The sequence below is a fragment of the Scophthalmus maximus genome, chromosome 4 (genome assembly GCF_022379125.1).
Source record: "Scophthalmus maximus strain ysfricsl-2021 chromosome 4, ASM2237912v1, whole genome shotgun sequence".
NCBI classification, from domain to species: domain Eukaryota; kingdom Metazoa; phylum Chordata; class Actinopteri; order Pleuronectiformes; family Scophthalmidae; genus Scophthalmus; species Scophthalmus maximus.
The window spans coordinates 18,117,365-18,144,820 of NC_061518.1; the positions used below are offsets into that span (position 1 = coordinate 18,117,365).

The 27,456-nt window shown below is 44.6% G+C and overlaps 1 protein-coding gene across 4 annotated transcripts in view; it reads left to right on the forward strand.

The window, feature by feature from the left end:
- Window positions 1-27,389, forward strand: part of LOC118302385 (semaphorin-4B) — a 50,272-nt gene extending 22,883 nt beyond the window's left edge. For 3 of the 4 annotated variants that reach the window (XM_035628461.2, XM_035628460.2, XM_035628462.2), the window contains exons 3-15: window positions 9,680-9,840; window positions 10,214-10,276; window positions 10,896-10,994; window positions 13,090-13,201; window positions 13,456-13,572; window positions 14,066-14,223; window positions 18,394-18,575; window positions 19,040-19,190; window positions 19,708-19,918; window positions 20,129-20,244; window positions 21,143-21,300; window positions 22,116-22,210; window positions 22,933-27,389. In XM_035628461.2, coding sequence (XP_035484354.1) covers window positions 9,680-9,840; window positions 10,214-10,276; window positions 10,896-10,994; window positions 13,090-13,201; window positions 13,456-13,572; window positions 14,066-14,223; window positions 18,394-18,575; window positions 19,040-19,190; window positions 19,708-19,918; window positions 20,129-20,244; window positions 21,143-21,300; window positions 22,116-22,210; window positions 22,933-23,705 — 2,396 coding nt within the window. In that variant the 3' untranslated portion in view covers window positions 23,706-27,389. Of the gene's footprint in view, window positions 1-8,994; window positions 9,425-9,679; window positions 9,841-10,213; window positions 10,277-10,895; window positions 10,995-13,089; window positions 13,202-13,455; window positions 13,573-14,065; window positions 14,224-18,393; window positions 18,576-19,039; window positions 19,191-19,707; window positions 19,919-20,128; window positions 20,245-21,142; window positions 21,301-22,115; window positions 22,211-22,932 lie in introns of those variants that run through there. The other variant, XM_035628459.2, reaches the window with a different exon arrangement.
- The last annotated feature ends 67 nt before the right edge of the window (window positions 27,390-27,456 follow it).

Genomic DNA, 27,456 nt, shown 5'->3' on the forward strand with positions numbered 1-27,456 from the left:
GGGGGGGGGCGTCAGGCCAAATACTCGTGAGGTTTTAGACATGCTCCGATGCCCACCTAAAACCCGGCAAAGGACACGCCCACTGATCCTGAAAGAAAAGCGGTCTGCGGCTTCCAGCGGAGGTGGCACTCACAAGTGCCTGCATATCACGCCATAACAGCCGCAACAATGGAGTATAATTACAGCACATCGACTCCGTCTGTTTCAGACGTTTTAATGGCTTCGTCGCCTGCACGCTCCAGGGAATGTACAGAAAAGTTCAGTCCTTGCAGATTTCCATCAGGGACATTTGATCTGAAATAACGAGAAATAACGGTGCAGCTGTTAATTGAGATGGACAGAGAGGAATGTGAGGTTGAAGTGTCATTAGGTGTTTTTTGGATTGCTGTGGATGCACTGTCGGTTGGTCCAAAGCAACTTAGTTTTTTTGCCTGATGGCCATTGATAAGCTCATAGTTTTATAATTGTTGTGACGTGAACTCTTATCTTATGACTGAATTTGACTGTTTAACAATGACTTCATGATGAAGCATTTAGCATTGATATGGTTTCTGTGGCGATGGCTGTAAATCACTTAGTACTGCTCTTGAATAGAAGTCATACAACATAACTTGATATTTTTTTGAAATGCAAATAACCACTCTTCAGTAGCTGCTTAAAAAAAAGAAACATTTATCCACACAACAGTCATAATTCAAAAAGGTGTCCTTTTCCACAGTGCACTGTATTTCCTCTAAAAGCAGAATCATTATCTGACTTAGTTGGTGTTAAAAAAAAAATAATAATCAGGTTTTTCTGGTTTTACCTACAGTAAGTTACTCACCTTTTTCCAGGAACTAAAAGTTTCCAGCAGATTGTGGTTTCCACAGAGTTTCGACACTTTCTAAAGACTAGAGGAGGTTGGGCAAATGTGTGAACCACCCACGGCTGAAACAAGCTGTTCCACTCCAGTCCACCAGGAGGCAGTAATGCAGAAGACTCTACAACAACACTGACGCAATAATGATTGAGCAACACAACAACAGTAAACTAGAAGAGATTCAAATTGTGCTGCTGTTGACATATTCAAAACACCTGAAATCCTTGACTTAAAATAAGAAATGGATTCCATAAACTACAGAGAGATTGACTGGTTTTGAGCCAACCAGGCATCACCATCAGCTAATCCCATCTGGACCCTGGTCCCTGTGACAAAAACAAGACCCTGCAAAGGTTCCTAGTGTCCTAGTTTGCGTTTCCACGGCAGAAATGCAGCTTTTTACGTAACTATCAACAGTCGCACGCTTAGAGGGTTTTTGTTTGTTTAGAATATAACATGATGGTACTTTTGGCTCTTGTTGCTATCGTGGAAGATTCTTTCAAGTGCTGAAAACCAGGTATTTGAAACAAAAGTGATTCAGTGATATGTGGTCATATGAACATGTTTTAAAATTTAAATTGAAAACTAGCATAAAATGTTAATTCCATTTAAGATATATCACTGTCGCACACACACACCACAATGTTCTCAACACAACACAACACTACAAAAATAATACACTACAATCACTTTTCATTTCAGGTTTCACATGTAAGTTTGGCCAGAAGTGAAGGGGTTAAGAGCAGCCGTCTCATGTATCTTTCATTAAAAGTCTGAACTTTCCTGATTCAGTTCCAGTATGTTAATACACTCCACATGCCTCGTATTCCTACTTGTGGGTGTGTGTGAAAAGGGAGAGGGAGGTGTGTGTGTCCTTGTGAGGCCTGGTTGGTTGCCTACTCTGTACACCGAGCTGAAGGATTCAGTTTTATAGAAATGCTGTCTAAATGTTTTTGATTAATTGACTGACTGTCTGTGCCTGCAGGTGCGGAGTAAAAGGTTTGTTCTTATTAGTACGAGAAAGATGTGTTGAGACCGAGAGAGACAGAGAAACGTCTGGGCCGAAATAACGCTTATTAGCCAAAATATGGAGGCTATGCAGAAGGTGTGGAGGTCTTGAGCTTTCCTAGCCTCCTTATAGCACCAGGGATGTTCCGATTAATACTTTCAGTTAAACGTTTTTTATTACTCTGTGCCTCTGTGTTCCAGGGACATTGATACCATCTGGGTTGGATTTACTGACGCCGCTACAAGGACAGACAGGTCAATGTGTTTGTGCGCAAGAGAGAGAGAGAGAGACGGATAGAGACAGTGGGGCAAAGAGCGCTGCACACAGCTCGAGTTGGAACGTGAAAACGTGGCAGGACAAATGACACTATGGCGGCTGCTACGTTGTCATTTGGGACCTTTGGGAAATACCCTAGGTAATTATCAGGGAAACACTGTGTTGGCCGGTTGGTCTTTTTTTATCTCGTGTTACTCTGTTCACTACAGCTGCTGGTACATGATGATGTGTGAATCATTGGGTGGATTCGGAAAGTCCTTCCTAACGCATTTTCCTAACCACTTTTCCTTAACCTCAATGGAAGTTGTCATGAAGTCAAGGAAAGGAAGATTCATAGGACTTACATAGGAAAAGCCAACAGCGTTGCCAAGATAATCCGACTCCCCTATACTACGTAATATTTAATGCGATGGCCGATGTTATTGACGTGCGTCTGCCGTGGCGAAACATTTCTATGAAGATGGACTACAAAAACCTCAGCGGCTCAACCCAGCATTTTTCAGAGTGTATTACCACCATGTGACATCAGATGGAAATGCTCAATATGCAACGGTAACTTACATGATGACTTGCATCCCTTCTGGTTCATATTCATTCTCTTCTACTTTAGATTTAATCAGTTTGTGCATGGCGCGTCACGTTGCATATCGCTGCTGCAATGACTTGTGGGGCGTCTATTTCTCAATACCTCTTGCAAAGGAAGGTCCAGTGTACCCAATGCTAAAGGAGATAGGAAAGGAAGCATTGAAGGACCTTTCCTAAGCATTTTAAGAATTCAAACAGCTCTTATCATGGCTGCCGATGAAATACTTCCGGGTCATTTCACTCCGTTTGGAACTTTGAGAAATAGAAAATTGACAATTCGACCGCAGACTTTGTTCTTGTTTATGCTTCTGTTTGCACATGTGCAAATTAACCTTTGCTATAGGAAACGTTGTGTTGGTATATTTTGTATTGGTATATTTCTTCATGTGTCACCATCACAAAAACGAACATCTCTGATAGCAACATGACTACAGGAATTCAATGTGACTGTAGAATCACAACAGTTAAGGATTGTACTCGATTTGATGAAGATGTTTGTGTGCATGTGTGTTTGTTATTCATAAAGTAACCGAGGAGGAAATGTGGTCATCGCTAATGGCTTTTCATGCACGCACGCACGCACACACACACACACACACACACACACACACACACACACACACACACACACACACACACACACACAGAGTGAGTTTTGTGTCTGTATGCATTTGTAGAATTGACCTTGCAAAATTACCGGTCCACATTGAGTGCACTTAGTAAACTGGTGTGCTTAAAAAAAATCAACAAGTGTGCAAACCGAGAAACGGCAGCAGAGGAGCATCGACGTGCTGTGATGGGGTTCTAGCTGTAACAGAAACCATCTGCAGGCATGTGCACGCCAGCTGGATTTGGATATTTGCAGTGCCAACACAAATGACATTTATTTTTTTTCCTCAAGTCCACTCGGCCGAGCCGCAGATACCATGTTATTTATCAAGCCGATCTTCCTTGGTGTGCATGTGTTTTTCTTCTCCGTGTACAAGGACAGAAGTAACTACCATATAATCAAGAAAACATTTGCCCGAATACCCCGTTAGAGCGATAACGCTGGAGATTTCCATCCTGTCGTGAACCGCGAGGGCCGTTTAATGCAGCAGCAGATGGTCCTTTAGCAGCTGCCTTGTCAACAAGACAACAGAACAGTAAATAAATAGTGTATATGTTGTGTGCACAAAAACACATTGCATCTTCTGTGAGTGCTTTTCAGTCAAGCTTGTTTTAGCGGAAAACTTCATACAGCCTTGACACGTGCATGAATTGTCTCCCGTTGATTGTGATAACAATTTGAATTTGTTATGGGAACGGTGAGGCCAGTCATTAATGATGAAAACTACTATATATATCAGAAGGTAATTAAAGATTATTACACACATATTATAACATGTGATTATTCTTTCTGAAGTGAAAATGTTCAAGTCTTTAAATATCCTTTCATATCTTTTTTTGGTCGAGCAATCACAGTAAGTGCAGCTAAATTCACCAAAGCATACATTGGCAAATTCCATTTGAAATCTAAAGCAATGTTGCTCTCTCTCTCTCTCTCTCTCTCTCTCTCTCTCTCTCTCTCTCTCTCTCTCTCTCTCACTCTCTCTCTCTCTCAGCTTTTGCTTTGGATGCCAAATCTGCTTGAGTACAAATCGATCAGTGTGTGCATCAGATTCCAGTGACATGTACTGTCTCTCGCTCGAGAGAGTGGGAGTATGATGGAGAGAGAGAGAGAGAGAGAGAGAGGCGGAAGAGTCATCCCACACATGACAAGCACAGGCACGTCTGTTTTGAATACTGAGTGAGGAAATAATCCCAACTATCTGCGTCGCTCTGTTCCAGTCTGTGTTTGAACAACAGTCTCATACACCACATAGTTTCCCTCCGTCTCACCCGAGCTCATATCCAGCATTTTCTCTCTTTTTTTTTAAGCTCTCAGCTGCGAGAGACCAGTGTCCTCCATCACTCCGCTTCTTTGAGTGTTGGGGAGGTGTGTGCCAATCCAGAGTGCATCATGACGATACCTAAGAGCCAATAATTACAGAGTAGAGCACCTTGTCTGTGTCAGCCCCTTGTTATCTGCTTTTAGAGGGATGCATCGTTTATGCACTGACCTCATCCTTGGTACGTGTGTGTGTGTGTGTGTGTGTGTGTGTGTGTGTGTGTGTGTGTGTGTGTGTGTGTGTGTGTGTGTGTGTGTGTGTGTGGGAGGGAGGTGTTGTTTTTTTCTTTTCTTCAGAGGATGAAGGAGGCATTTTTTTGTATTTAGGGCTTGTACAGTTCAGACAACTGTTCCACATTTCCATGAACGTTCAGTCATTTTATGGTTGTCTAGTTTTCACCACGGTGTGTCTCTGCAAATTGCACCATCAACAGCGTTTAGCTGCATAATCCTCGCGCACAGCGAACACTGTTGGGCCCTGGCTATTATCTTCAAGGTGCAGCCGTCGCTCAGTGTGATTTTAAAACACAATACACAGCGCACACACACACACACACACAAAGTTGCAGCAAAGCCTCACCGTCGTTTCCAGTGATGACAAACGGCATGACACACATGAGCCGGATGGCCTGGTCTCACCGATAATATAGATGTAACATCTGATACTGATCCAGTGTTGCCAGCTTTTATTTACTGTCAGATTTTCTCTTCCTCACCTCCCCTCTTCCTGAATCTGACAGAAAGTCCACACACGAAGCGATTTCTCCGTGGAAAGGTCAATTAAAACCTTTTTTAAAACCGAAAAGGAAATATGTGCAAAACAGTTTAAAGTTTGCCCCCAACCCCTCCTCTCCAGTCTGCCCTCTCATCAGAGGTCTCGGTCCTCTGGCTGTGGAGACCATGTTTCCGTGCTGACTTACAGCGCAGCAGCAGCAGAGGAACGAGGTTGCTCTCCGGTTGCCAGTAGTCATCGGGGATGAAAACAGCCACCGCTTTGCCCAAATAGCAGCAGGAGCAGTGCTGCAATGACCTTGAAGTGACTTCTGTCAGGAGCTCCGGCGCAGTGATCAAGCCCATTGTGAAATCATGTCAGATAGGGAGCCTGGAGGCTGTGCGCTGTTTAGTAGGTTCGGCTGGTAGAGATAGATTGTTGTCTTTTCATATATATGTATATATATACATACATTTGTGTCTTGAATATGAGGTAAGCAGAGCTCGGAGTGAGATTAGTATCAGCCGTGCTACGCACTCCTCTCCCTTGGATCGTCTCCACCCGGCTGCAAGTGAACCCCTCTGTCCCCATTGCCCCCACTGCTTTGTGACTTGGCTGCGGCTCCTTTAGTAAATCTGGGGCATGTTTACAGTCGGGGCTTTTAGGAGTTTACTGGGAGGCGGGTATCTAACCAAGCAGCCAATCAATCGCCCCCCACCATTGGAGTACTTTTAATCCTTTAGAAAAATGTGTTTTGACCCTGCTCCCATTTTCTCTGAAATATGATGCCTGCCAAAGTGCTGGCATGAATTTTATTCCTGGGCAACATTATGTCGGCGAGCTGGCACCCTGTGATGACATCTTAGCTGTCGCAATGCTGAGGAGGCACTCAGCTGGGACGTGAGTGAAGAGATTCAGAAGCACTAAATCTAAAACGGTGTCACTGTGTTAAATTTGGTTGTCTGGTCTATCAGCTTTTGTTACCAAAATGCAGGTCTTGTTCTGAAAATCAGAACAGATTGAACATATTTCCATTGTTTTACGTACTTTTATATATTTTACTTCTACTTTTACAAATGTAATATTACCGTATAGTTTTTTGTCACTGCTCTTCTCCTCTTAGTTGTATATGTTTTGATATGCACCAAAACACCAAAGAAAATTCCTTCCACGGGAAAACCTTCTTGGCAATAAACACGATTCTGGTTCAGATTTTTTTATGTTCATCCCATGGTATCTGGTTCTGTTAAAGGAGCAGGTCAGTCCTCGGTCTCTGTCTACACAGGGTCCTTTCAGGCAAAGTATTGAGCTATAGTACTATTTGTTGTCCTGCAAAAATGCTTCAGCTGTAGCAGGAGAAAACCAAAATGCATTTTGTCCATGGTGCGGTATTTGAAATGCAACGTTGGCGCATTGGCACCAGCATCTATTGTCCACGCAGAAAATATTGTGTGTTGTACACATGGAAAGGTGATTCAGGCAACAACTGAACTCAAGCAGAAGTGGGGATTTTACCCCATTCTCAGGCGCAGATGAAAGACTTCACCTTGTGTGTGTCAGTTATAATTCAAGAGGTGTGTAGCTGTCTATTGCGTGTGCAGACAGTCAGACAGATTCTCGCTATGAAGCAAAAAAAAAAAGTTTCTGCGATCACAGAGCAGCTGCTCTCTCAAATCCGGATATAATTTGTTTCTGCCATCATTACCTCCACTGATTACAAAAAGAAAAGAGAGAGAGAGAAACCACTGAGAATAAATGCAATGAATAGACTGCCAAAATTGAATTTCACCTAATTAATTACTGATAGGTTTGTATCTGCCTGTGGAGAAAAGATATTCACTTCTTTAATGTTTGTAGCATTTCCCAATGTCTCAAAAGTGATTTTCATCTTCTTTTTTTTAAACTATTCCAGATTTTGACAATGGCCAATTTCTTTTCAAGCCTCTCTGGCAGCGTGCACACTTTCACCAACACAGCGAATTGAGGCAAATGGGCCCCGGTTTGACTCTCACGCTAATTCAGCCTGTTCAGCCTGTTTTAGACAACAACAAAGCAGCCGCACTGGCGGTGGGTGAGATGTGGTGAGCATTAGCAGAGGTCGAGGGCTCGGCCTGGTGACAGCCAGCTGATTAAACAGCGGGGTGATGAATGGACGTCGAGGCTGGCTGCGAAGGGGTGGGCAGCTGCCGCCGCTCCCGGTGGATACCCGGAATTCTGCTGCCAGGGTGTCAAAATGCACGAGTGACCCGCTGCACCTGAGAGGGCAAAAAAGAAGAAGAGAATCTCCAGATGATCCGGGCTCCGAATACGCAGAAGGAGAGCGGAAGCCCGGAGTGTCTGTTTGAAATCACTGCAGCTCGACACGCCGCTGACATTTCGTCACTGCCCGACCATTCAGCTCTCACCAGTGCTTTGAAATTAAAAAAAAATGGTCTGCATGTTTCCCCATTGGTCAACATCCTAATCCAGACGTCCTGATTGCCACAACTCCCCACTCAGTACCAGACCTGAGCCCCCCTCCCCGATCAACGACCCCCACCCCTCCGCCCTCCCCGCTAGCCCCAGCTGGCTCTCGGAGGAAAAGTTTCATGACTTTGCTCTCCTCCGCTCGTTATTTCATTGTCTTGTCTAACAGGATGTCACTGTGATTTATGTCGGAGGGGTTTTAATATGCCGAGGGAAGGCCGTTTTTTGGTTCCAGTGAATAGCCGAAAACCCAGGGGAGTCGTTGACAGTCGAGCTATGATATGTCCCCTGTTGAGCAGTGAGATGGCACTCCTTTGTCTGCCAACTGCGGGGTCCACTGGGACCGAGCATCGCTCCCGTTATGAGCATTTAAGACATTTCTAACAGACTTAATTTACCTTGAAATACAACCGGTTTTCCTCCACATGTGAAAACCTGTATTTCTCCCTGTCCTGAACGACCAAAGGATGACAATAGGAAGTCTTTTTTCTATTTTGTATATTCCCCCTCCCCTGATTTTAATGACAGGCCCCTTCTGTTCATCGACTCCAGATGTCACGACGTTTTGAACTGAAGGAAGCGCTGTTATATCTGGAAAGAGCCTTAGATTTAGATTTGTATTTTGTTTTAGACAAGATCTAGCTCGTGCAGCTGGCGTTCACTCCCACAAGGGGGAAGACGATCATCTGCCAAAGTGCCCCGAGTGTTAGACGAGACATTTGTTTGCGAGCATATTGAAGAGTTTTAAGTTGCATGGTTGTAAACATTTATTGCATTATGGTCCAATGCACCACTTGGAGTGTTGGAGATAAATGCACCGCTGCTTTCCTTTTCTGTTTTTCTTTTGCTATCAGAAGTGTCTCAATTCAGTTTGCCGGTCGCGCATGAGGGGAAAAGGCTTTAAGTGGTTCAACTGCAGCAAATATTAGTGTTTACACCCCCCAGATACGAGCCACTTATTTGGACAAGCAAAGGGGAGTGTGTGACCCTTGGGAGCGCATCCAAGTGTGTTCAAAATGTTGGGAATGGAAGGCGACGGATAAACATTCACAAATATGGTCAAAGAGCACAGAGTATGAAGTACATATGGTACAGTATGCACTGTATCCAGTGTCTTCGGTGAACAACATTGTCAGTCCTGCTGTGGGATATGAAGCGATAACGTCCCCCTCAACCAGACACAGACGGAGCCTGAAGGTCTTATACAAATCGTGTCCCAGGACTTCTTGGACCTCGTGTTGACTCTTAAATTAGATTTTTTTTTTTTTAAAGCAGTTCATCGCCTACTAAGTCAAACCGAAAAGTGACCAGCTCTCAGACCTCATGCTGCTTACAAAACCTCTGAAAACGTCACTTTCACAGTGGAAAGCAGCGGAAAGCTGCCGCCGAGTGGCTTTGCGAAGCTGATGGGGAAATGCAATAAAATCCCGTTCTCACGGGGCGACAGTAGCTGCTGGCTGCCGCTGGGCAAGAGGAGTCAACGGGGAGGACAGTGGCCTTCTGGGGTGAAGGATGGGGAAATGACAACATGCTCAATGATCGGCTCATGGGCCGGTTTGACTGGTGCTCAGCAGTTTGTGTTGTCAGGTACAGTAGTTGGATGTAATGTCACGTCTGTCCACTGTTCGCTCTTGTGTCCTGCTTGATCCGTGGATCCCTATATTAATTACAGGCAAACTTCACAACTTAACGTTGCAATTTGCGACCTCTTTACGTCCCCGAAGCAAATTTACGCGCGTCCTCATGTTTTGAGCATCGGGAAGTATTGTGCACCCTGCTCTTCCTCTCCGCGCTGTCCTCCTGATCTGCTCTGTGTGTTTATTTCTCCCGCCGTTTCCCCAGACGCAAAGGAGAGGCAGTCCAAGAGATTCTCCGTGGACGGGGTCTTCAATTACACCTCTCTGCTGCTCAGCCAGGAGGACGACATGCTGTACGTCGGAGCCAGGGAGGCGCTGTTCGCCCTCAGCCTCTCGGACATCAGCAAGACCAAGCTGCAGAAGAACGTGAGCATGTCGAGAGACTCAACGCTTCCACGAGCTTTTTGCTTGGAAACGTGCAGAACTGGGCTTGATAATTCCACCTTCGCCAGAACCAAGGTTGCAACTGGTGTCTTTAGACTCATTTCAGCAACAGTTGGAGTAATAATGCTGTTAAATACTTGTGAAATGCAAAATCGAATGGTTTACTGAGAGATAGTTTCTTCATTGGCTTCACACCACACACACACACACACACACACACACACACACACGCCAGTTGGTTGTGTACATTTTGATCTTTAAGAAGCAGTCCCCCGGTCTTCCCTCAGATGCAGCAGAGTCCGCGCGGTTCCCTGACGTTCACATGACTTATTCAGGGCTTCTCTTTCATCCGCAGCTGACGTGGGGCACTCCTGCTGGAAAGAGAGAGGAGTGCAGCTTCAAAGGGAAGAACCTGGAGGTGAGAGGCATCTTTTTACAAATGATAAATACGTACCAGCCCAAAAACATTTTGAAAATGACTTTTGAAGGATATTGTACGTGTGCTTGTTCTTTCCCTCTTCCGTAACTGGCTGTGGGAGGAGAACATGGGCAAAGAGTTTCATGTTGACAAACCTTTCCACCGGTTCCAAATAGATTTGTCAAGTGTGCGGCCTCGCCAGGGAATTGCTCCTTTCTCTTTCTTTTGCACAACTTCTTTCTCTCCGCGTGTCTGTTGCCCTGTTGTCATGCCAGCTGTTGTATCCCCGGGCGACAAGCCTCTGTAATCTGTGTTCTGCAGTGTTGCCGCTCTGGCCTGTGTATTCCAGGGAGCTCACCAGGCTACTGCCGTGTGATGCTGGGAGGTTCACCCAACAGTGTTTGAGAGAAGGGAATCTTTTTTTTCAGTTTCTGAAGTATTTGTGTTCTCTGCGCTCTCAACGGTTTTCTTATGACTACAAGTGTCTCAGGAGCAGATTTTCAGGAGCTTTCATGAGAAGCACATTCAGTTGTAATAATCTCTTGTGGATTCATGCATCTCTCTCTTTCTCTCTCTCTCTCTCTCTCTCTCTCTCTCTCTCCATTTGTTCCCCATCCAGACTGATTGCTTCAATTACATCAAAATTCTTCTCCGGCTGAATAGCACTCATCTCTATGTGTGTGGCACCTTTGCTTTCAGTCCTATCTGCGCCTACATAGTAAGTAAAGACCTCTTGATCTAACCTTTCTTCATTTCCAAGGGTGAAAAAACCCATCTTTTATTGATATTTCTCTCCAATCTGCGTGGAATTTTGGTATATCTCTTCAATTTTTTGGGAAACTCTTCATGAATCAGGCTCTTTTTTCCACCATGTCAGTATTGGATCAGCTGTTATCCAAGCGTAACCAAACCCCGCTGAGGCACTTTAGCCAGACGAGTCGACGGGGGGCACAGGAGATGTGTGGTTTCCAAAGAGGGAAGCAGAAGACCTGTTTATCTAGCGGAGGAGTACATCTGCAGCGAGCGCAACCGGCAGCAGGATGACATTGAATTCAGTGATGGGGGTGAGGGGGCGGGGGCTTGGCGACGGCGGCTCAGTTCTTAGAGCGGGGCAGTAAACTCTGGGCTTTGACGTCAGAGGGAACGAAGAAACACGGGACGTCTCAGACTGAAGACGACTTGGCAGGACGTTAGGCCCTGAACTGGGATTCCAAGCAAGTCTGAACCCGGCTGGTCTGGATGAACACTCATCACGTTGATAGAGTCCAGTCAGAGCGTGCGTGCGTGCGTGCGTGCGTCGACCCGGAGCATTTTTATCTGCCAGACCCTCTTGGAGATGCATAATATTAACATTAATAAATGTTTTGTTTTCACAACTCTTCTCTAAACAGTCGCAGAGGGTTTTAGGGACTGTGTAACAGGACACTGAAGTGGAGACACTAGACAATCAAACACGAGTTAAAACAAGCTCTGAGTCAAACAGAATCTTATAGTGATGAACCATGGGAAGATTTCCCGAGCAATACGGGCCCTTGATACTTTCCTGTTTGAGTTGATTATTAGAAAATGGAACAATGAATAAAAATTACTGAAAATTGCCCACATACATTATTGGTGGTGGGGGACAGAATCTGTTGTCTTTGTTCTGTTCTGTCTTTCAGTTCAGCTGCAGTTAATATGAGGCTTTTGCAGCCCTGACTTGACAATGATGGTCTTCTTTTCAGTGCCAAAATTGTGTTACTGTCCCTCCACTGCAGTTCAGCAAGGAAACACTGTCTGCACGACGTCCCCTTGACCACCTCACATTGATAACACGTCATGTTATCTTCAGTTGAGCTGTGAAAGTCCTAGTTCTGTTTTCTGTTCTTGAAAGCACTCCAGTGATTTCCACTAAACTGCAGGGCTTACAAGAGGCAGGTTTGAAGATGTGTTTTGATACATGATGTGTGGATTGACACATTTGTTCGGAAAAGAAAACAATTGCTATCAGTTTCATATTCCGTTCAATTATCTAAGTCAAAGTTCTGGGAAATCTGCTGGTTCTTGTTTCTCAGATATGAGTGTATGCTGAGTTTTTTTATTTTTTTTAAATGTATGTATATATATTTGTAACCTTCAGGTTTTGGACTATTGGTCAGACAAAACAAGCATTACAAAGACGTCACCCACACTTGCCATAATGTAACACAAGATTGTAATTTTTTTCCTTCCCCTCCCTGCCTGGTAAATACGAACATCCTTCAAGCTCCATGTCAAGTGTTCGTAATGCCACATTTTTGTTAAATTGCTCTCTCAGATATGGCAAACAGAGCCAAAGACACATTTTACATTAAACAGGATGAGTCATTGTCATTTTATCATTTTCTTATTGCCAATAAATTCCACGACAAGACCAAAACCAACAGTGCGTAGTTTTGAGTGAACATTGGGTTCACTGGAGTCAACATTGAATTTGAGGATTATTTTGAGGAAAGGATTAATGCACATTAGCAAACTTTATGACAACAGGACTCACAATGATCAAATAATAGTGCGTGCACAGAGGAATGAAATAGAAAGCTATGGTTACAGAGGAAATACTTTTCAGTAGATCAGTTTATTGTTGTTTTTTGTCTTTTTCGCGGGATGTAAGTCTTTTTTCACTATAGAAATAACATGGTCTTCCATACTGTACTGTATACTATGGTTAATTTGTCAGACAGAGCTACTGAATGTGTAAAATCACCGAAAAAGTCAGTGTTCTCCCTTCACTCTTTACTAAGAGGAGAATTTCAGTGGACTGTGCCTGAGGGACATTTGCTGTCTGTCTCCAGAACACGTCAACGTTCGCACTGGAGAGAGACGAAGTGGGCGAGGTGGTGATGGAAGATGGGCGCAGCCGCTGCCCCTTTAATCCAGAGTCCAAATCCACTGCCATCATTGTTGGTATGCTGACATATAAGACTTTTCTTTCTTTCTTTCTCAATGCTACAAAAAACATCTTGAGTCATACTACCGTGCAGCGACAATAGTTTGTTTTCATCATCCTTAACAAGCAATTAGAAATTGATTGAACTGAAAATCCTGTATAATATTCATAACTCTCACTCCAACTGTCAGTATTACTGCTCTAAAAGGCACAGGGGTCATTATTGCATTACAATGATAGTTCATAGTTTCAAATCCCTGTTTTCTTCCAGATGGTGAATTGTACACGGGCACTGTCAGCAACTTCCAAGGGAACGAACCAGTCATCTACAAGAGTTTGGGTCAGGGAACTGCACTGAAGACCGAAAACTCTTTAAAATGGCTGCAAGGTAAACGCCGCTTATCCCCTTCCATCATGTACCCAGCAGAGCAGATAAGCTCCAAAAAGTCGGGATCATTAACGAGGCACAGTCGCTAATGCGTGTAGACCGAGAGCAAGGACGAGCGCTGTGATGTTGCATGAGCTCAGTCCTATCTCTCGCCGCACATGCACATCAAAACGGCCTCAGCCGGCTGCCGCTGGTTTTGCCAGTGTAAGATGCACTTTGCGCACAATTAGGACCGCTCTTGTCTTTCGATCTCTCCCTAATTCAAGCGGAGTGCTCCTGATGAGACATCTGACTACAATTACACCGAGGAGGCTGTTTTCTCTTCTCTTCCTGGGTCGCATGACACGGCTCTTCTGCGTCGACTCTGACAAAAATTCTTTCCAAAATTCTGCTCCACGATCCGCTGAAGAAGTGATGGAGCTGCTGGAGAAACGGTTGTGATTATAACAAAGGCATAACACGTTTCCTTTTGTGTTTTTTCTGTTCACGACAGATCCCGTCTTTGTCGGGTCGGCTTACATTGAGGAGAGCCAGCCAATAGGCAACCCCGTGGGCGGCGACGACAAGGTTTACTTCTTCTTCAGCGAGGCGGGAAAAGAATTCGACTTCTTTGACAACACCATTGTGTCGCGGATCGCTCGCGTGTGTAAGGTAAGTCACCTGGGATTGGGGCGAGGTCATTACGCAAGACAGCCGAGCAAAAGTGAGAGGCACGGTTGGGCTCAGGCCTCCGCTTCTTAATCCTGGTACAATTACCTCAAAAGAAGGCGGGGCACTCCTGTGTCAAAGCACGTTTGGTAACATTTAACTGCACATCATGCCTTTGAAGATGCAATGGAAACATGTCACCGGTGCATGAAAGCTTCTTTTCTGTTTGACTGTACACACATGTTTGCAACAGATTCGGTTTCCCCTCGCCTGAATCATGCTCCCTCCCTCCCTCCTTCCCGTTTCTCTGCGGTATCTTCTCCCCGTCTCCTTCCATCTCCCTCACAATGTCAGCTGCACTCGTCCATCCCTCCAGCTCTTCGCCTTTCTCTGCCAGCGCATTGAGCTTTGCAGGCAGTATTAGTATTCAAGGGGTGCTTCGCAGCCATATGAAATGTGTCTCCCCCTCTACTGCTATTTGTTGCAGGTAAATGCAACTGTAGCAGAACGCACGCGGATCCTTGATGGATGCTGTTGACGTCCTGGCCTCCTCCAGAGTTTAGTTTGGTCAATCACCCTGAATAATCATCCTCAGACTTTATCCCTTTTCACCTGCTATCAATTAAATCAGCAACGAAGCCGCCCGATGCACATGCACTCAGCATCCTTCCCTGACGTATGCCTCTTGTTCACGGAGGCAGTAATGCGAGCATTCATGGGGACAGCATGTAATCTTAAGTGACAGCTTAATGACTTAGTCCTGCTCGGCTCTGGCACTCGGTGCTGTGACACCTCTCACAGCCGACGGAGGACCTCCGGGGTTCTATATATGGAAATCAGTGACAGAAAGGCCCCCCGTCTGTCTATGGCAACTTGCTGCAGACGAAGTGTGCAACACAGTAAGAAGAATGGCCTTTTCTCTGCTTTTATAAAGTGCCTTTATTTCACTGGAATGCAGCAGCAGTATTCCGTGTCTTTTCAGATGATTCTCTATGGCAGTACAGTGGCTGCACATAGGGTTTATTCCCCAATTTACTGGGTAAAGGCTGAAGAACATTAACACATCTATGCATTAAGATGACGCATAGGAATTCTTATTATTGTCCTGCAGATGTTGTCCATGTCCCAACAAAACGCCTCCTGCTGCTCCTCATCAGTTTATTATGAGTGAACAACTGATATTATCAAGATCAAGGCTTAGTTCTGCTACTAGTCAAACTTTAGATAGGCGTCCTAACTTTAGTCCTCAACAATTATTATTGGGACTGATTTGCCATGAATTCTGGCTGAAATAAGATTATTCTTTTTCAAATAATAATAATTGGGCGGAAAATGGCTGAATAAGCAACTACAAACATTTTAAAATTCCGGAAAATTTGGTGAAGATCAGTCAGTCTGGTCTGTTGTTTGAATGTTTAACTTTTTAAGCTTGAAATAAGTCAGTCTTTAGTTTTGTGGTTCTGACACTGCGGGCCCCCTTACACGATCTTCTGATAACTGAACAGGTGCTGTTATCTAAATTGTAAGGCTTATGTTTTGAAAAGCAATTTTTAATGCTCTTGTTTGTTTACATTGTGGCAAATTGTCTGAATCATCTCTCAGCAGTTCCTCGTTGCGGTTTACTCTAAACACACAACTGTCACTGGATCACTTTGATACTAAAAAAACATGATGATTATGATTTCTGTGCAGATTTCTAGATGTTATGTGGAGTGCACGTCAGAGATAAGGATGTCCTCGGAGTGTGTATGTCACATCCAATTTTAACCGTGTTCATATTGTCTACGTGCTCAGATCTGATTTCAGTTTTGAGTTTCAAAATAGTTCCAGCAATCAGAAGCTACGGGCTTTAAGCCGCATGTCCCGGCCGCTGCTTCCTCTCCTGCTGACCGTGTTTGTGAGCGGAGCACACCAGGGGTCCAACCTGCAACAACAAACTGTGGTTTTCAGAACACCCGCATGCACCTGTCCCCGTCACCTCACCTCACCGTCTGCACACCGCCTCTGCATCAGACTAATGTAGTGGCAACGTTGAGACTGGCCAGTACTGACAAGTCTCAGACATCCCTGTTAAACCAGCCGCTGATTCACTTGCAGGCTCCCATCGTAAACTGTTACAACATTTACCTTTTATTTCTCCGTCAGTGAGCATGAGCGTTCAGTAACACAGAGGTATGAAGGCCCCTCCCTGCAGGCGGGCTCCGTGTCTATAAACACTTTAGTGGACTGACAGGAAATATCCACTCCCCTTTTCCCTCTGCGCACCAGGCCAAGTGCAAGTAAATGTGGTTTTATTTTAAGGTTTGAAAGGTTTTTTTGGTGTCCAGCACTGGTTCTTCTTTGCAGACATTTTGCTGCCTCACAAAGAGACGGTGTTTCATGTAGGATGAGATCGAATGTGCGGACGTCTCTTCAGGTTTTTCCTGGTGTTCCAACTACTGTTTTACTCGTGTTTGCCAAGCAGTGCTGCTTCCGAGTTGCTGTTTTTTCTCTCCCCCTCTTTCCTATCAGCCCCCGCTCCCTCGTTCCGCTCCCTCCCTCTTGTGTTTATTCAGGTGTGCACTCGGAGGGGCCGTGGAGATCGGGCAGATTATGAGCATTGAGCGGCACAATTCTACTGAACTTCGCGTTCATCGTCTTTGTCATGTTGGCAAAAGCGAGGAATCTGAATGTGGAAGGATAAAATGTTAGGGAGCAATGCAATATAGCAACAACAAAAAAAAAAGAAAAGAAGAAGGAGCGAGCTTATTTTTGGAGGGGCAACCATCAGGGCGAGGGGTCCGTGCGATTGAAAGTACAAGCTGTGCGGCGGAGCGCGGCAACAACGGCGGTGGACAGCTGAGAGAGCAGGAATGTGCTCTCCTCATTATGTGGACAGGCGACTACCAGAGCCCAGTAATTGGCTCCCAGGCCCCGCATCAGTCCCGCGAGGTTTCACCCCGACGTTGAGCGGGCCGGTTGTCTGCGTGTACCAGCACACGCAGGAGGGAACGGAGTCAGTTATAGTCTTTGCATTTTATTATCTCCTCAAGGGTGATTCACTCCTCCGTGCTGCAGTGGAGGAGTTTCTCAGGGTTTTTGAAGGCTGATGGGATAGTTTGGATCCGAGGCAGGAACTGTGTCTTGAGATTGGGCGAGGCCACTTGTTTTGGTTCTGGTCTTCCTCTTCCTCCTCCAGCTGCTGCAGCACGCTAGGGGAGGAGTTTCTCCCTCCGTGTGTTTCTACAAGCTTTTTGATAATTGCTAGTCATAGCAGAATCCTCTGATAACCGTTTATGTGAGCATCTTGTGACAAGTATAAAGAAGAGCAAATGCCAAATGTTTGTTTTCCATTGAGAGCAAGTGATTGCAACTCATTTTTTTCACGTGGAGAGCCTTACAACATTTTACTGGCAAAATATCCTTTGTCGTTCCGAATATACACATATGCTGCACCACACGGGAAAGGATCTCAACACAAATTCCAGTTGTTCTCAGTTATTTGGCCATCTGAAAAAAAAAGACAGGGGTCATGTCAGTCACTGTGACCGCTTTTCGATTCCCTTATCTGACCTCAGCACATCCCTCTAAAGCAAAGAGGAGGGATTGCAGCTGTGATACGACACGAGGACTCGGAGCGCTGTAGGTTTTTCCAACAGCTTGTAAACTGCAGCATTTTTTAACTCAAACATGGGTTTTGCTTATTGTTTATTCCCTCGGATGTTTGACCTTCACTGTGCAGAGTGATGTAAGTGCAGTCAAACACCAGAGGGCTTCTGCAAATATTAAACTCACAGAAGTGTGATGAATAAGTTCTGTTGACATTGTGCATTTTTACTGAGGCTGGGAGTGGCCCCTCAGAGGCTGAGCTTGCTCTTGTCTTGGTTTGTTGTCCAGAGGTGACTCTGAGGCCACGGCATCGCCCAAGCACAACCACAACCACTCCCACGTGAAAAACACGTTTGAGGCCAAAGTGGAGTTAAAAGTTTCTGTTCTCCCGTTGCTCCTCCTCCTCCTCACCGTGGTGTCCCCTGCACCTTCTCTGCGACCCTCCTTCCACTTCTATCAGTGGATCAGCGTTTCGCATCAGCCTCAGTGGCCTCAACAAAACGGAAACACCGAAGGAAGCGCTCGTCATATGTCATACGATAGATAACTGAGTCACCTGTAACTGTCATTACCAATTGTTTGCAGGGTGATAAGGGGGGTGAGCGCGTGCTGCAGAAGAAATGGACAACATTCCTGAAAGCCCAGCTCCTATGTTCCCTCCCCGATGACGGCTTCCCCTTCAACATCATCCAGGACATGTTCGTCCTGAAGCCCGTGGGAGACAGCTGGGAGAGCACCGTCTTTTACGGCGTCTTCACCTCACAGTGGTAAGCGGCGAACAGAAGGACGGCGATGTACAGACACTTCAGTCTGTCTGATTTATGACACTTTTACAGTTCATGTTTATGCACAAGCACAGTTTTTTTTTATTTAATGTCTGCACTCAGACTTGGCAAGCTGCCTTTTCTCACTTGGCTCCTCTGAATTGAGAATTTGTAATGAGCTCAAACACTAACACAAGCTCGTGCGACTGCAATGTCTAATTAATGTATCAGCAAAAGAAAGGCTTTCATATGGAAATCATTCGAGTACACACTGCAGACGATTTCAAGTGAGAGTACAGAAAGGATGGACTGGGTAAAAAAACAAAAACTGTACCCTGCCACAAGAACACGGGTGCAAATGTGAGACTTAAGCTTTCAGAGTCACAACACAACAGTTTCATAAGCTACAGTGTTACAGGCACACAAACCTTTAAAGAAACGAGATGACTGTTTTTGTCTGTTCACAGGTATAAAGGAGCCTCAGGCAGCTCAGCGGTGTGCGCCTTCACCATGGCCCAAGTGGAGAGAGCCTTCAGCGGCCGCTACCGAGAGGTCAACAGGGAGACCCAGCAGTGGTACACCTACAACCACCCTGTGCCAGAGCCACGTCCCGGGGCGGTGAGTAGTGAAGTAGCAATATCCTGCGACAAGCCAGCCAGTTCAACTGCTTTTTGCTTTGATCTGTGCAGCAGTTCACTCAAGTAGCATCGGCCTCTGTCCAGTCAGAATGATGGACGGTCATGTAACAGATCAATTAACAGAAATCTTTTAAAATCTCATATCTACTTTGTAATGACATTCATTTGACAAAAAAAAAATCCAGGATAAGCTGTAAAATGGATCTTCGTGTCAAGCGGAAGCTCCGCTCTTGGTTCCTTTTGCCAATTCAAAGACAGAATCTAACAGCACTGTCTCTCAGAAGCTCAAAACAAACGCCTAAAGACTTAGACCTGGTAGATATTTTTTTGAAAGCCTTGTTAAAACCTTGTATATGAGCCAACACGGCAGCGTCAAGGTCTACTTTTGGATTCAGTCTTTGTTTCCAATGGTGTCTTTGCTCTCCATAAGTAACACCTACAATCACAAATAGGACAACACCTTATCTCATGTATATTTGTAATTTACTCCCATACAGTGTGTGACAAACCACGCCAGGCAAATGGGAATCCAGTCGTCCTTGCACATGCCTGATAAAGTGCTCAACTTTGTCAAGGACCATTTCCTGATGGACAGTGTGATCCGCAGCGCCCCCCTGCTGCTGAAACGCAGTGTTCGCTACACACAGATCGCCGTGCACAAGATCCAGGGCATGGAGAGGGCTTACGACGTGCTCTTCATCGGAACGGGTACAGATCGTTACACAACAAAAACCTTTATCCTAATTTGTAGTTCATCTTTCAGGGTAAAAAGGTTTATTCCTGCTCTTTGGACCACGCAAGACACTTGTGTGGACTCGATTTGTCATTTGAAAACGCCAGACGTTGCTTCTTCTTCCTCCAACAACTGTCCCCTGTTTTTAAGTGCAGTACCTTACACTTGTTTCCTCTGCCTTCCAGATGATGGAAAGCTCCATAAGGCCATCAATGCCAACGACAAGATGCACATCATCGAGGAGCTGATCCTGTTTCCCGAGCCTCAGCCCGTGCAACACATTGAACTCGATCCTCAGAGGGTAAATAACAATTCTATCATCATGTCATTCAACCAGTTCAAACACATTTATTTTCAACATATCTATTACGAATATCGTTATACTGGTTTGTGCTCATAATCACATTCGTTCTCAAGAAGAAGAAACAAAAAGTGGAACAGCTAGAATTAGCAGAGCACAAAGTGACTACAGACATTTTCTTTCCGCAGGGACCATTCCACTGAGTTTTACCCGTGAGTTATAGCACCGCCAGGAACTGGGTTTATGGTCGTCTCTGGCATTCTACACAGAGCTAAATTTCATTACCTTTAACTCTTTATTACATAATGGCCATTCCCCGGGCCAAACTGCAATCTTATCTAAGATTATGTAATTCTAATAAAGTCCAAGATACTTTCTGTGAGTATATTCCTCGCTCCAAATAGGGATATAAAAGACTATGACAGAATCAACATTATGTCAATCTAATATACTGGGAAAATAAGATGGGCTAAATATAGACTGCACTTGTGGGAACTCGTGGAGCACAGTGCGTCGGTGATAATGTTACAGTGGAAAGTGCGACACATGAAGATGTGTGCTGTGTGAAAAGTGTTAGAAGCACAATAAAAAAAATGCATTAATGAATAAATAAAAAATTTAGGACAGATCTTTGCAGCAACTATTGTGAACATGGTTGCCATGTGTTTTGACCTCAATCCCGCAGTCGAAATTACTCAGCTGGCCAGAGTTAGTTCTTTGTTCTTTGTTTGGGTTATTTTGCTCTGTTCATCTTCAGTAATTGTTGTAGCATGGTTTCCCTTTTTGGAATCAAAAAATCCACAACCAAAAGCAGAAGATCTTTTCTGCCCCGCATTCACCTTTTTGAAGATAAATTTGTATCGCACACAGTCACACATGGTGTTAACTGCGTCTGCAGGGTCTGTTGTTCGTTTCGTCCTACTCTGGGCTGGTGGAGGTTCCTGTGGCCAACTGCTCCAACTACCTGAGCTGTGGAGAGTGTGTATTGTCCAGAGACCCGTACTGCGCCTGGACCGGCCGGCTGTGTCGGGACGTTAGGATGGCTCCGCCTGACAGGTACAAGTTCACATACAAATAAACTCGGTGGCAGAGTTTTGAACTAAACTGCAACACAGGGGCAAAGTTTTAAACCCTTATTTTGAAACACCCACTTTTAATTTGTTCGTCTGCCCTGGTTAACAGCCTGTATTCGTTTATTAAGACTCCTTCATGAATTCACTTTTTAAATGTATTTATTTGGTTGGTTTCTTTTCTTCCAGCTTCTTTCTAGCATTTTAAAACTGCTAGACAAGTAAATGAAAGAATTTATTGTGTGGTTAAACCTATTAACTTACGTAATAACTACAAAATATGAGCAAATGCAATTTGTTTGATAGAAGAAATTGAGGGGGGGAAAATACACAAAAATAAAGGTCTGTCGGTCAACATCTTGGTGGGGCTAGACACACGAGTCTTTCAAATTAATTCTCTGGGAGCCATGAATATTATGGCAATTTTATGGCAATCCATCAAATAGTTATTGAGATACACACACATAACATAACTGAATATGTAAAATTATGGAGGCAAATATATAAGATCAAATCCTGTCGCCATGAGATGAAAATCAGGAAAATATGTTAAGAATAATTCTTTTGGTTTGTGCCTCGGAGATGCACCCAAACAAACACATAAAATAAACTTTGCCTGCCCACAGCACTGGGCAGGCAAAGTATCTTTTTAAAGAAGACAGTTTTCTGTAGTCAGACTGATGAAGCCATGCTCATAATAACAGACTTGGAGAGAGCAGAACGAGTGCAGCCGCACAGGGCTCCTCTCATTACCGCTGCTAACCGTCACCCTGTTGTTTTGTCTGCTCTGCTCCGGCTCAGCCACTGGCAGCAGGATGTGGAGGAGGCCGATACCTCAGCGATTTGTAACAAGACGTTTCCCAGCACCAGATCTACCAGACCAGCAGCAGCTCCTCGTGAGTGGGTTCTCTCTGTGTGCAGTAGTCTTTAATCAAGTGCTGTTCCTCACCTCATCGACACCACAACATCGTGCACAAAGAGCTGTCTGAAGCTGCTTTCAGACATGCACCGAAGTCTGGACTTTTCCCTGAACTCTTCCATAGTATGTGAGAACGCACATGTTGCCGCAAATATTTCTGGAAAAGGTTCACGGCGAGCGAGCGGGTCGCTCTATCCAGGCACTGCCCCTGGCCTGAAAGTTCAGGGAATTTCCCTGCAAACCAATGAGCCCTGGACTATCTCCTGCTGCGTTCTTCATATGTGAACGGCAAACTCCAGAAAATGTCCAGTCCCAATTTTCTCCAAGAGTTGGAGTTCATGTCTGAAAACAGCTATACTGTATACTGTCATAGATTTGTATGATGGGACTAGGTTCTGTGTAAAAAAAATATTTGGAGGTACTGTCACTTATCCATGTAAATTATAATTTTAACTTAATTGTACAATATGCAGTGATATAGTGAATCACTCTTGCAAATAACCTACCGACCAAATCGTGGAATAGTTCAGCATTTTGGGAAATTAGCTTTCATTCCAAGAGTGACAGTAGATGAGAAGGAGCATTAATCGTCTCATAATGTTGAACTATTCCTTTAAGCTGGGCTTATAGTACAATACTAATTCCATGAGATGTTTCAGTGTTTTGAAGTAACATTTTTTCCCCTCTGATTTTCAATAGGTGGCTCCCATTGCCAGCTCATTACAATCCCAGCCAGCACATTCAGAGTCCTGCCCTGCACGCCGCGGTCCAACCTGGCACAGAGGCGGTGGCGTTACAGTGACAGCGCCAGTCAGTTCGTCTACGCTACTCCCGAGGGAAACCTGGTCGTGGTGGCTCAGGCTGACAGGATGGAGACCTACGAGTGCTGGTCAGAGGAGGAGGGCTTCCGCCAGCTGTTGGCCAACTACTGTGTGAGGGCGGAGCCCCGCCTGGAGAGCACCACTCTGATGGGCCACTCGCGCACACCACACGTTAAGCTTGAGGAGACCATCATCCTGCCCGGCGAGTCTCGCTCTGAGCAGGTCCACACGAAGACGTACTGGAACGAACTGATCGTGGTGTGTGCCCTGCTGGCGTTCTCCCTCGTGGTGTTCTCCTTGTTCGTCATCTACAGGAACCGCGATCACATGAAGTCCATGCTGAAGCAGGGCGAGTGTCCTAACATGCAGCAGAAGAAGCCGAGGATAGTGGGGAAGCCTGCAGAGAGCCTACCCCTCAACGGAAACCCCATCCCCGTTTCCACTTCAGATCACAAGGGCTACCAGACGTTAAATGACAACTACATCTGCAGCACGCCCACACACGAGTCGTCACCAGACAACAGCAAGAGCTTCTCTGAGTCCTCTGACCAGCGGCCGCTCAACCTGAAGGAGAGTCACGTGGAATACTCCCCGACCTGCCCTCGGCCCAGAGTGAGGCTGGGCTCCGAGATCAAAGACTCTATCGTATGAGAGCACAGTGCCCCCGAAAACATGCCGCCCTGTATCTCTGTGAAGAATACAGGCCCGCTGGGCGAAGGAGAGGAGATGCTGACGTCCTCCCACATCGCAGCACATCTTTTATTTTAGCCATCTTTGTTCTGTGATCGTGCGCGGAGGTCATTTCATTTAATCATTTCCACTCCGAAGCCAGAGATTGGTCTGGTCGGCTGCATGAGGCTGGTGAAGAGCGCAGCACAACAATCCGGTCTCAACCAGGATCACTAAGCGTGGCAGCTGCTATGAATAGTTATAATAACACAGTCTTTATTTTAAGTCAATGCCACGGCCACTAACAGCATATGTGTGTGTGAATGTAGGGCTGGGCAATATTGGGGAAGACGAAACAAAACAATAAGCAGAAGATCTTCCTCCTACAATATTTATCAAAGTATCTCTTTGGATGTGCAAGATCCAACATTAATATGTCTAGTCGATGTCCATCACATGCTATGATAAAAACAATAGACAATAAATATATTGTCCAGCTCTATATGAATGTCTTGGTCTCTGCACATGGCGGCCATACACACTGTTATTATGCACACTAGAACAACGCTACAGCTACATGAAGACCACGTGTTCAGGTTTAGGAGAATTTAACATTATGAGCCACACAATATGAAAGTAGGTCAGCAGCACATTTGTTCCATTTGAATAAATGTCATGACTGTATGAGGTTAAAGGCAACGAAAGACGAGGCAGACCAGGAGAAAACACCACACCTTGGTTCAAGAGATCCCTCTTAAACCTGTGGGAACAGTGGAACGGACTTAAAGAAAGTCAAAAATGTGATCGGAGATAATGCTCCAAGGCCTAAATACTGGCGTTAACTCCTGGATGTATGTTGTTCAAAGCAGAGACCCGCCTCATTTACACAAAACTGCACCAAGAGGGAACCGGTTTTCCTGTCTCTGCTCATCTGAGACAGCACCTGTTCTTCAGCGTTGACCTGCAGGTCCCACGATGAGGCAATAAAGTGACTGAGACCCAGATATCCTGTTAATGAGGTGAATATGGAATAGAAACTTGACATCACAAACACAAAGAGCCAAGCAAAGAAAGAAAAAAAGGGTGGGTGGGGACATTCACACCTCTACCGTGTTCAGGGCAGCACCAAAATCATCATGTGCACTGTGCCAAAAAACCCCCACAAAAAAACACTTGATTGTCTTATCCAAACGCAATAGTGCCATTCTTTTACAACCACCCCCATCTCATCGCATTGTGTTCGCATTGATCACTGTCGAAGAGAGACGATGGAGCCACAGCTGGGTTTCGCAAAAGTGAAGCGGCACCAATTGTGTGTGAAATGCAAGTGGAACTTTTTTTCAAGACTGTTAGCTCATTAAAAAAACTAAAAAACACTTTGATCTGTGTTGGGAAAAGTAATTGACCTTCATGAGGTGAAAATCAGGACTGCCCGAGCATATGATGTGGAGATTATCTGCCATGTGGTTGTCAGGCAGGTGAGAAAGTGTTCCAGTTTTCCCTCATCTGCCTCCGTAGTGTCCACACTGAAGTATACAGGTGTAACTAGTTTCAGACTAGACTGAGCTCGATGAGCACTAACAATAACAAAAATTAAAATAGGCCCACTCAGAATCGCTGTAGTGAAGAGATGCTTATCAACTGGTCTCTTGTCCAGACTGTAGCAGCACTGTGTAGTGATGTAGATGCACAGTATTGGCTCAGTACAACCTCCACCGCTTCATTTCTCCCACACACGGCCTCCACCACAGTCCATCGTCGACACGTTGTTAATGTGAAAGCACAAGTAATCAGGGTGTTGCATACTTACAGGTTTGCACAACTGAGGGACAGACCGAGTGGCTGCTAAGGAAAATGTTAGTTCTTTTTGGAGCAAAATCACTTTATCACAGGGACCAGTGCAGCCATTGTTACTCTTGCGCCCACATAGTTGCTTAGACTTTTGAGACTTATCAAGCAGAATTTTCCAAAGATGTTGGTGGCTGATAGTGTTGTGTAAATCTGAATGAGAAACATGCACATGGCCGTAGGGACAAAACGGCACCACGTGTCTTAGAATACATCACCCGTTCACTGTATCGATCAAGTAAGCCTACAGTATATATTCCAGTGTCACACAGAATCAACATTTTGCTATTTCAAACACTGAGCAGATGACGAAATGCTTTGTAACACTACAAGTGCTACGAGTTGACAAATTGCACAGTGTGCTGCGCAACAGTGGTCAGTGTTTCCCTTGTTTTCCTCTTTAGTTCATGTTGTGTATATACAGTATCTGTGTGTAATGTTGTGTGTTTTTAAGGGACTTGTGCAAGATGTGTTGTAGAGATAGTCTTGAAACTAGAGAGTGAACACTGCTGATATATATATTTTTTTCTTCTTCCCATAATTCTTTACTGCCTCCTTCAGCAAACATTTCAACTCTTGCGCAGAATGCAGCATATTTCTCAGCACGCTGTTTGTTCAGCACCTGGACTGGTTTTTATCAGGCACATCAGAGCAGATATTCAAGTCATGCTAAATTACATGAATAGTTATATAGTAACCCCCCCCCCCCCTCAAAATGTCTACCAATAGATATAACTAGATATAAATCCGACTCTAAAAGCCTCACTGCTAAGACTGATCATTTAATAAACTGTACAGTGTCTGGAAGCTGAATAACCTGCTTTGATGTGCGTGATGGATGACCTCACAACATTGTATCAAAATGCCTTTAGACAACACGTAGTTCTGCCTTTAGCCATGTGCTACACTGTATACTACCCAGCAGTGACCTCGCCAACAGAAATGTGGTGAATGGCGTGATTGTATCCCCCCGTGGGCACACTGTACTCCAAACGCAACACGGGTCTACTATAGGTTTAGTTTTACCCAAGCCACCATTAACCTTACCTGGGAGCTGCTCAAAATCTTGTACCATTCTGTCAAAAATGATGCTATGCACATAGATTTAAAAATATATATATATATAAATTCAGTGACAGTTCAGTATTTAACAATAATACCACTTTTTGATCTCATAGAGTAAAGCAAAATGTATCAATACCATTTGACCCTAGTAGTCAACAATGCCAAACATTGTGTATATGCATATTTATTAATGAATAGCTTTTTGTTAAAAAGTAAATGATCCGTTGGTGTTTGATGCTTCATTTTGAGTGGCTCCTCAGTAATGCAACATACTGTACTGGACATGAATGTAGCCAACTACATCTTATTTTCGGCAGTCGATTTTCCTAAAATGGCCTAAGTAGGTCATCCATTGTGACATCTTTTCAGGGTTTTTGTTGAATCGGTCGTGTCACAAAGAAACAGCACAGGAGTAGTAATTAATCACCCGTGCCCCACAATGTGGGTACTGCAGTAAGATGCAGGTACAACTCCTAATTCTCCGTATTGGCTCAGCCATGACATGAGACACAGCAACAGCGATGCCTCAGCATATACCGGACTCCATAAGCTTAGTTGACTGAATAACTACTAGACAAATGTGGTCTTGCCTGCATGATTTCTTTTTTTTTTTTATCTGTTGTGTACAAATAACATTGTGACCTGTATTTTTTTGTATCATTGAGATTGTGACTGTTGTTTTTATTATATTGTACATAAAAAGCACTTTATTTTAATTTTTTAAGATAAACAAATAAAATACATGTTTTGACACGCATGTGTCTGTTCCCCTTTATGCTGTTAAATTGATGTGTCTGGTCTTTGACCACTGACTTTAATT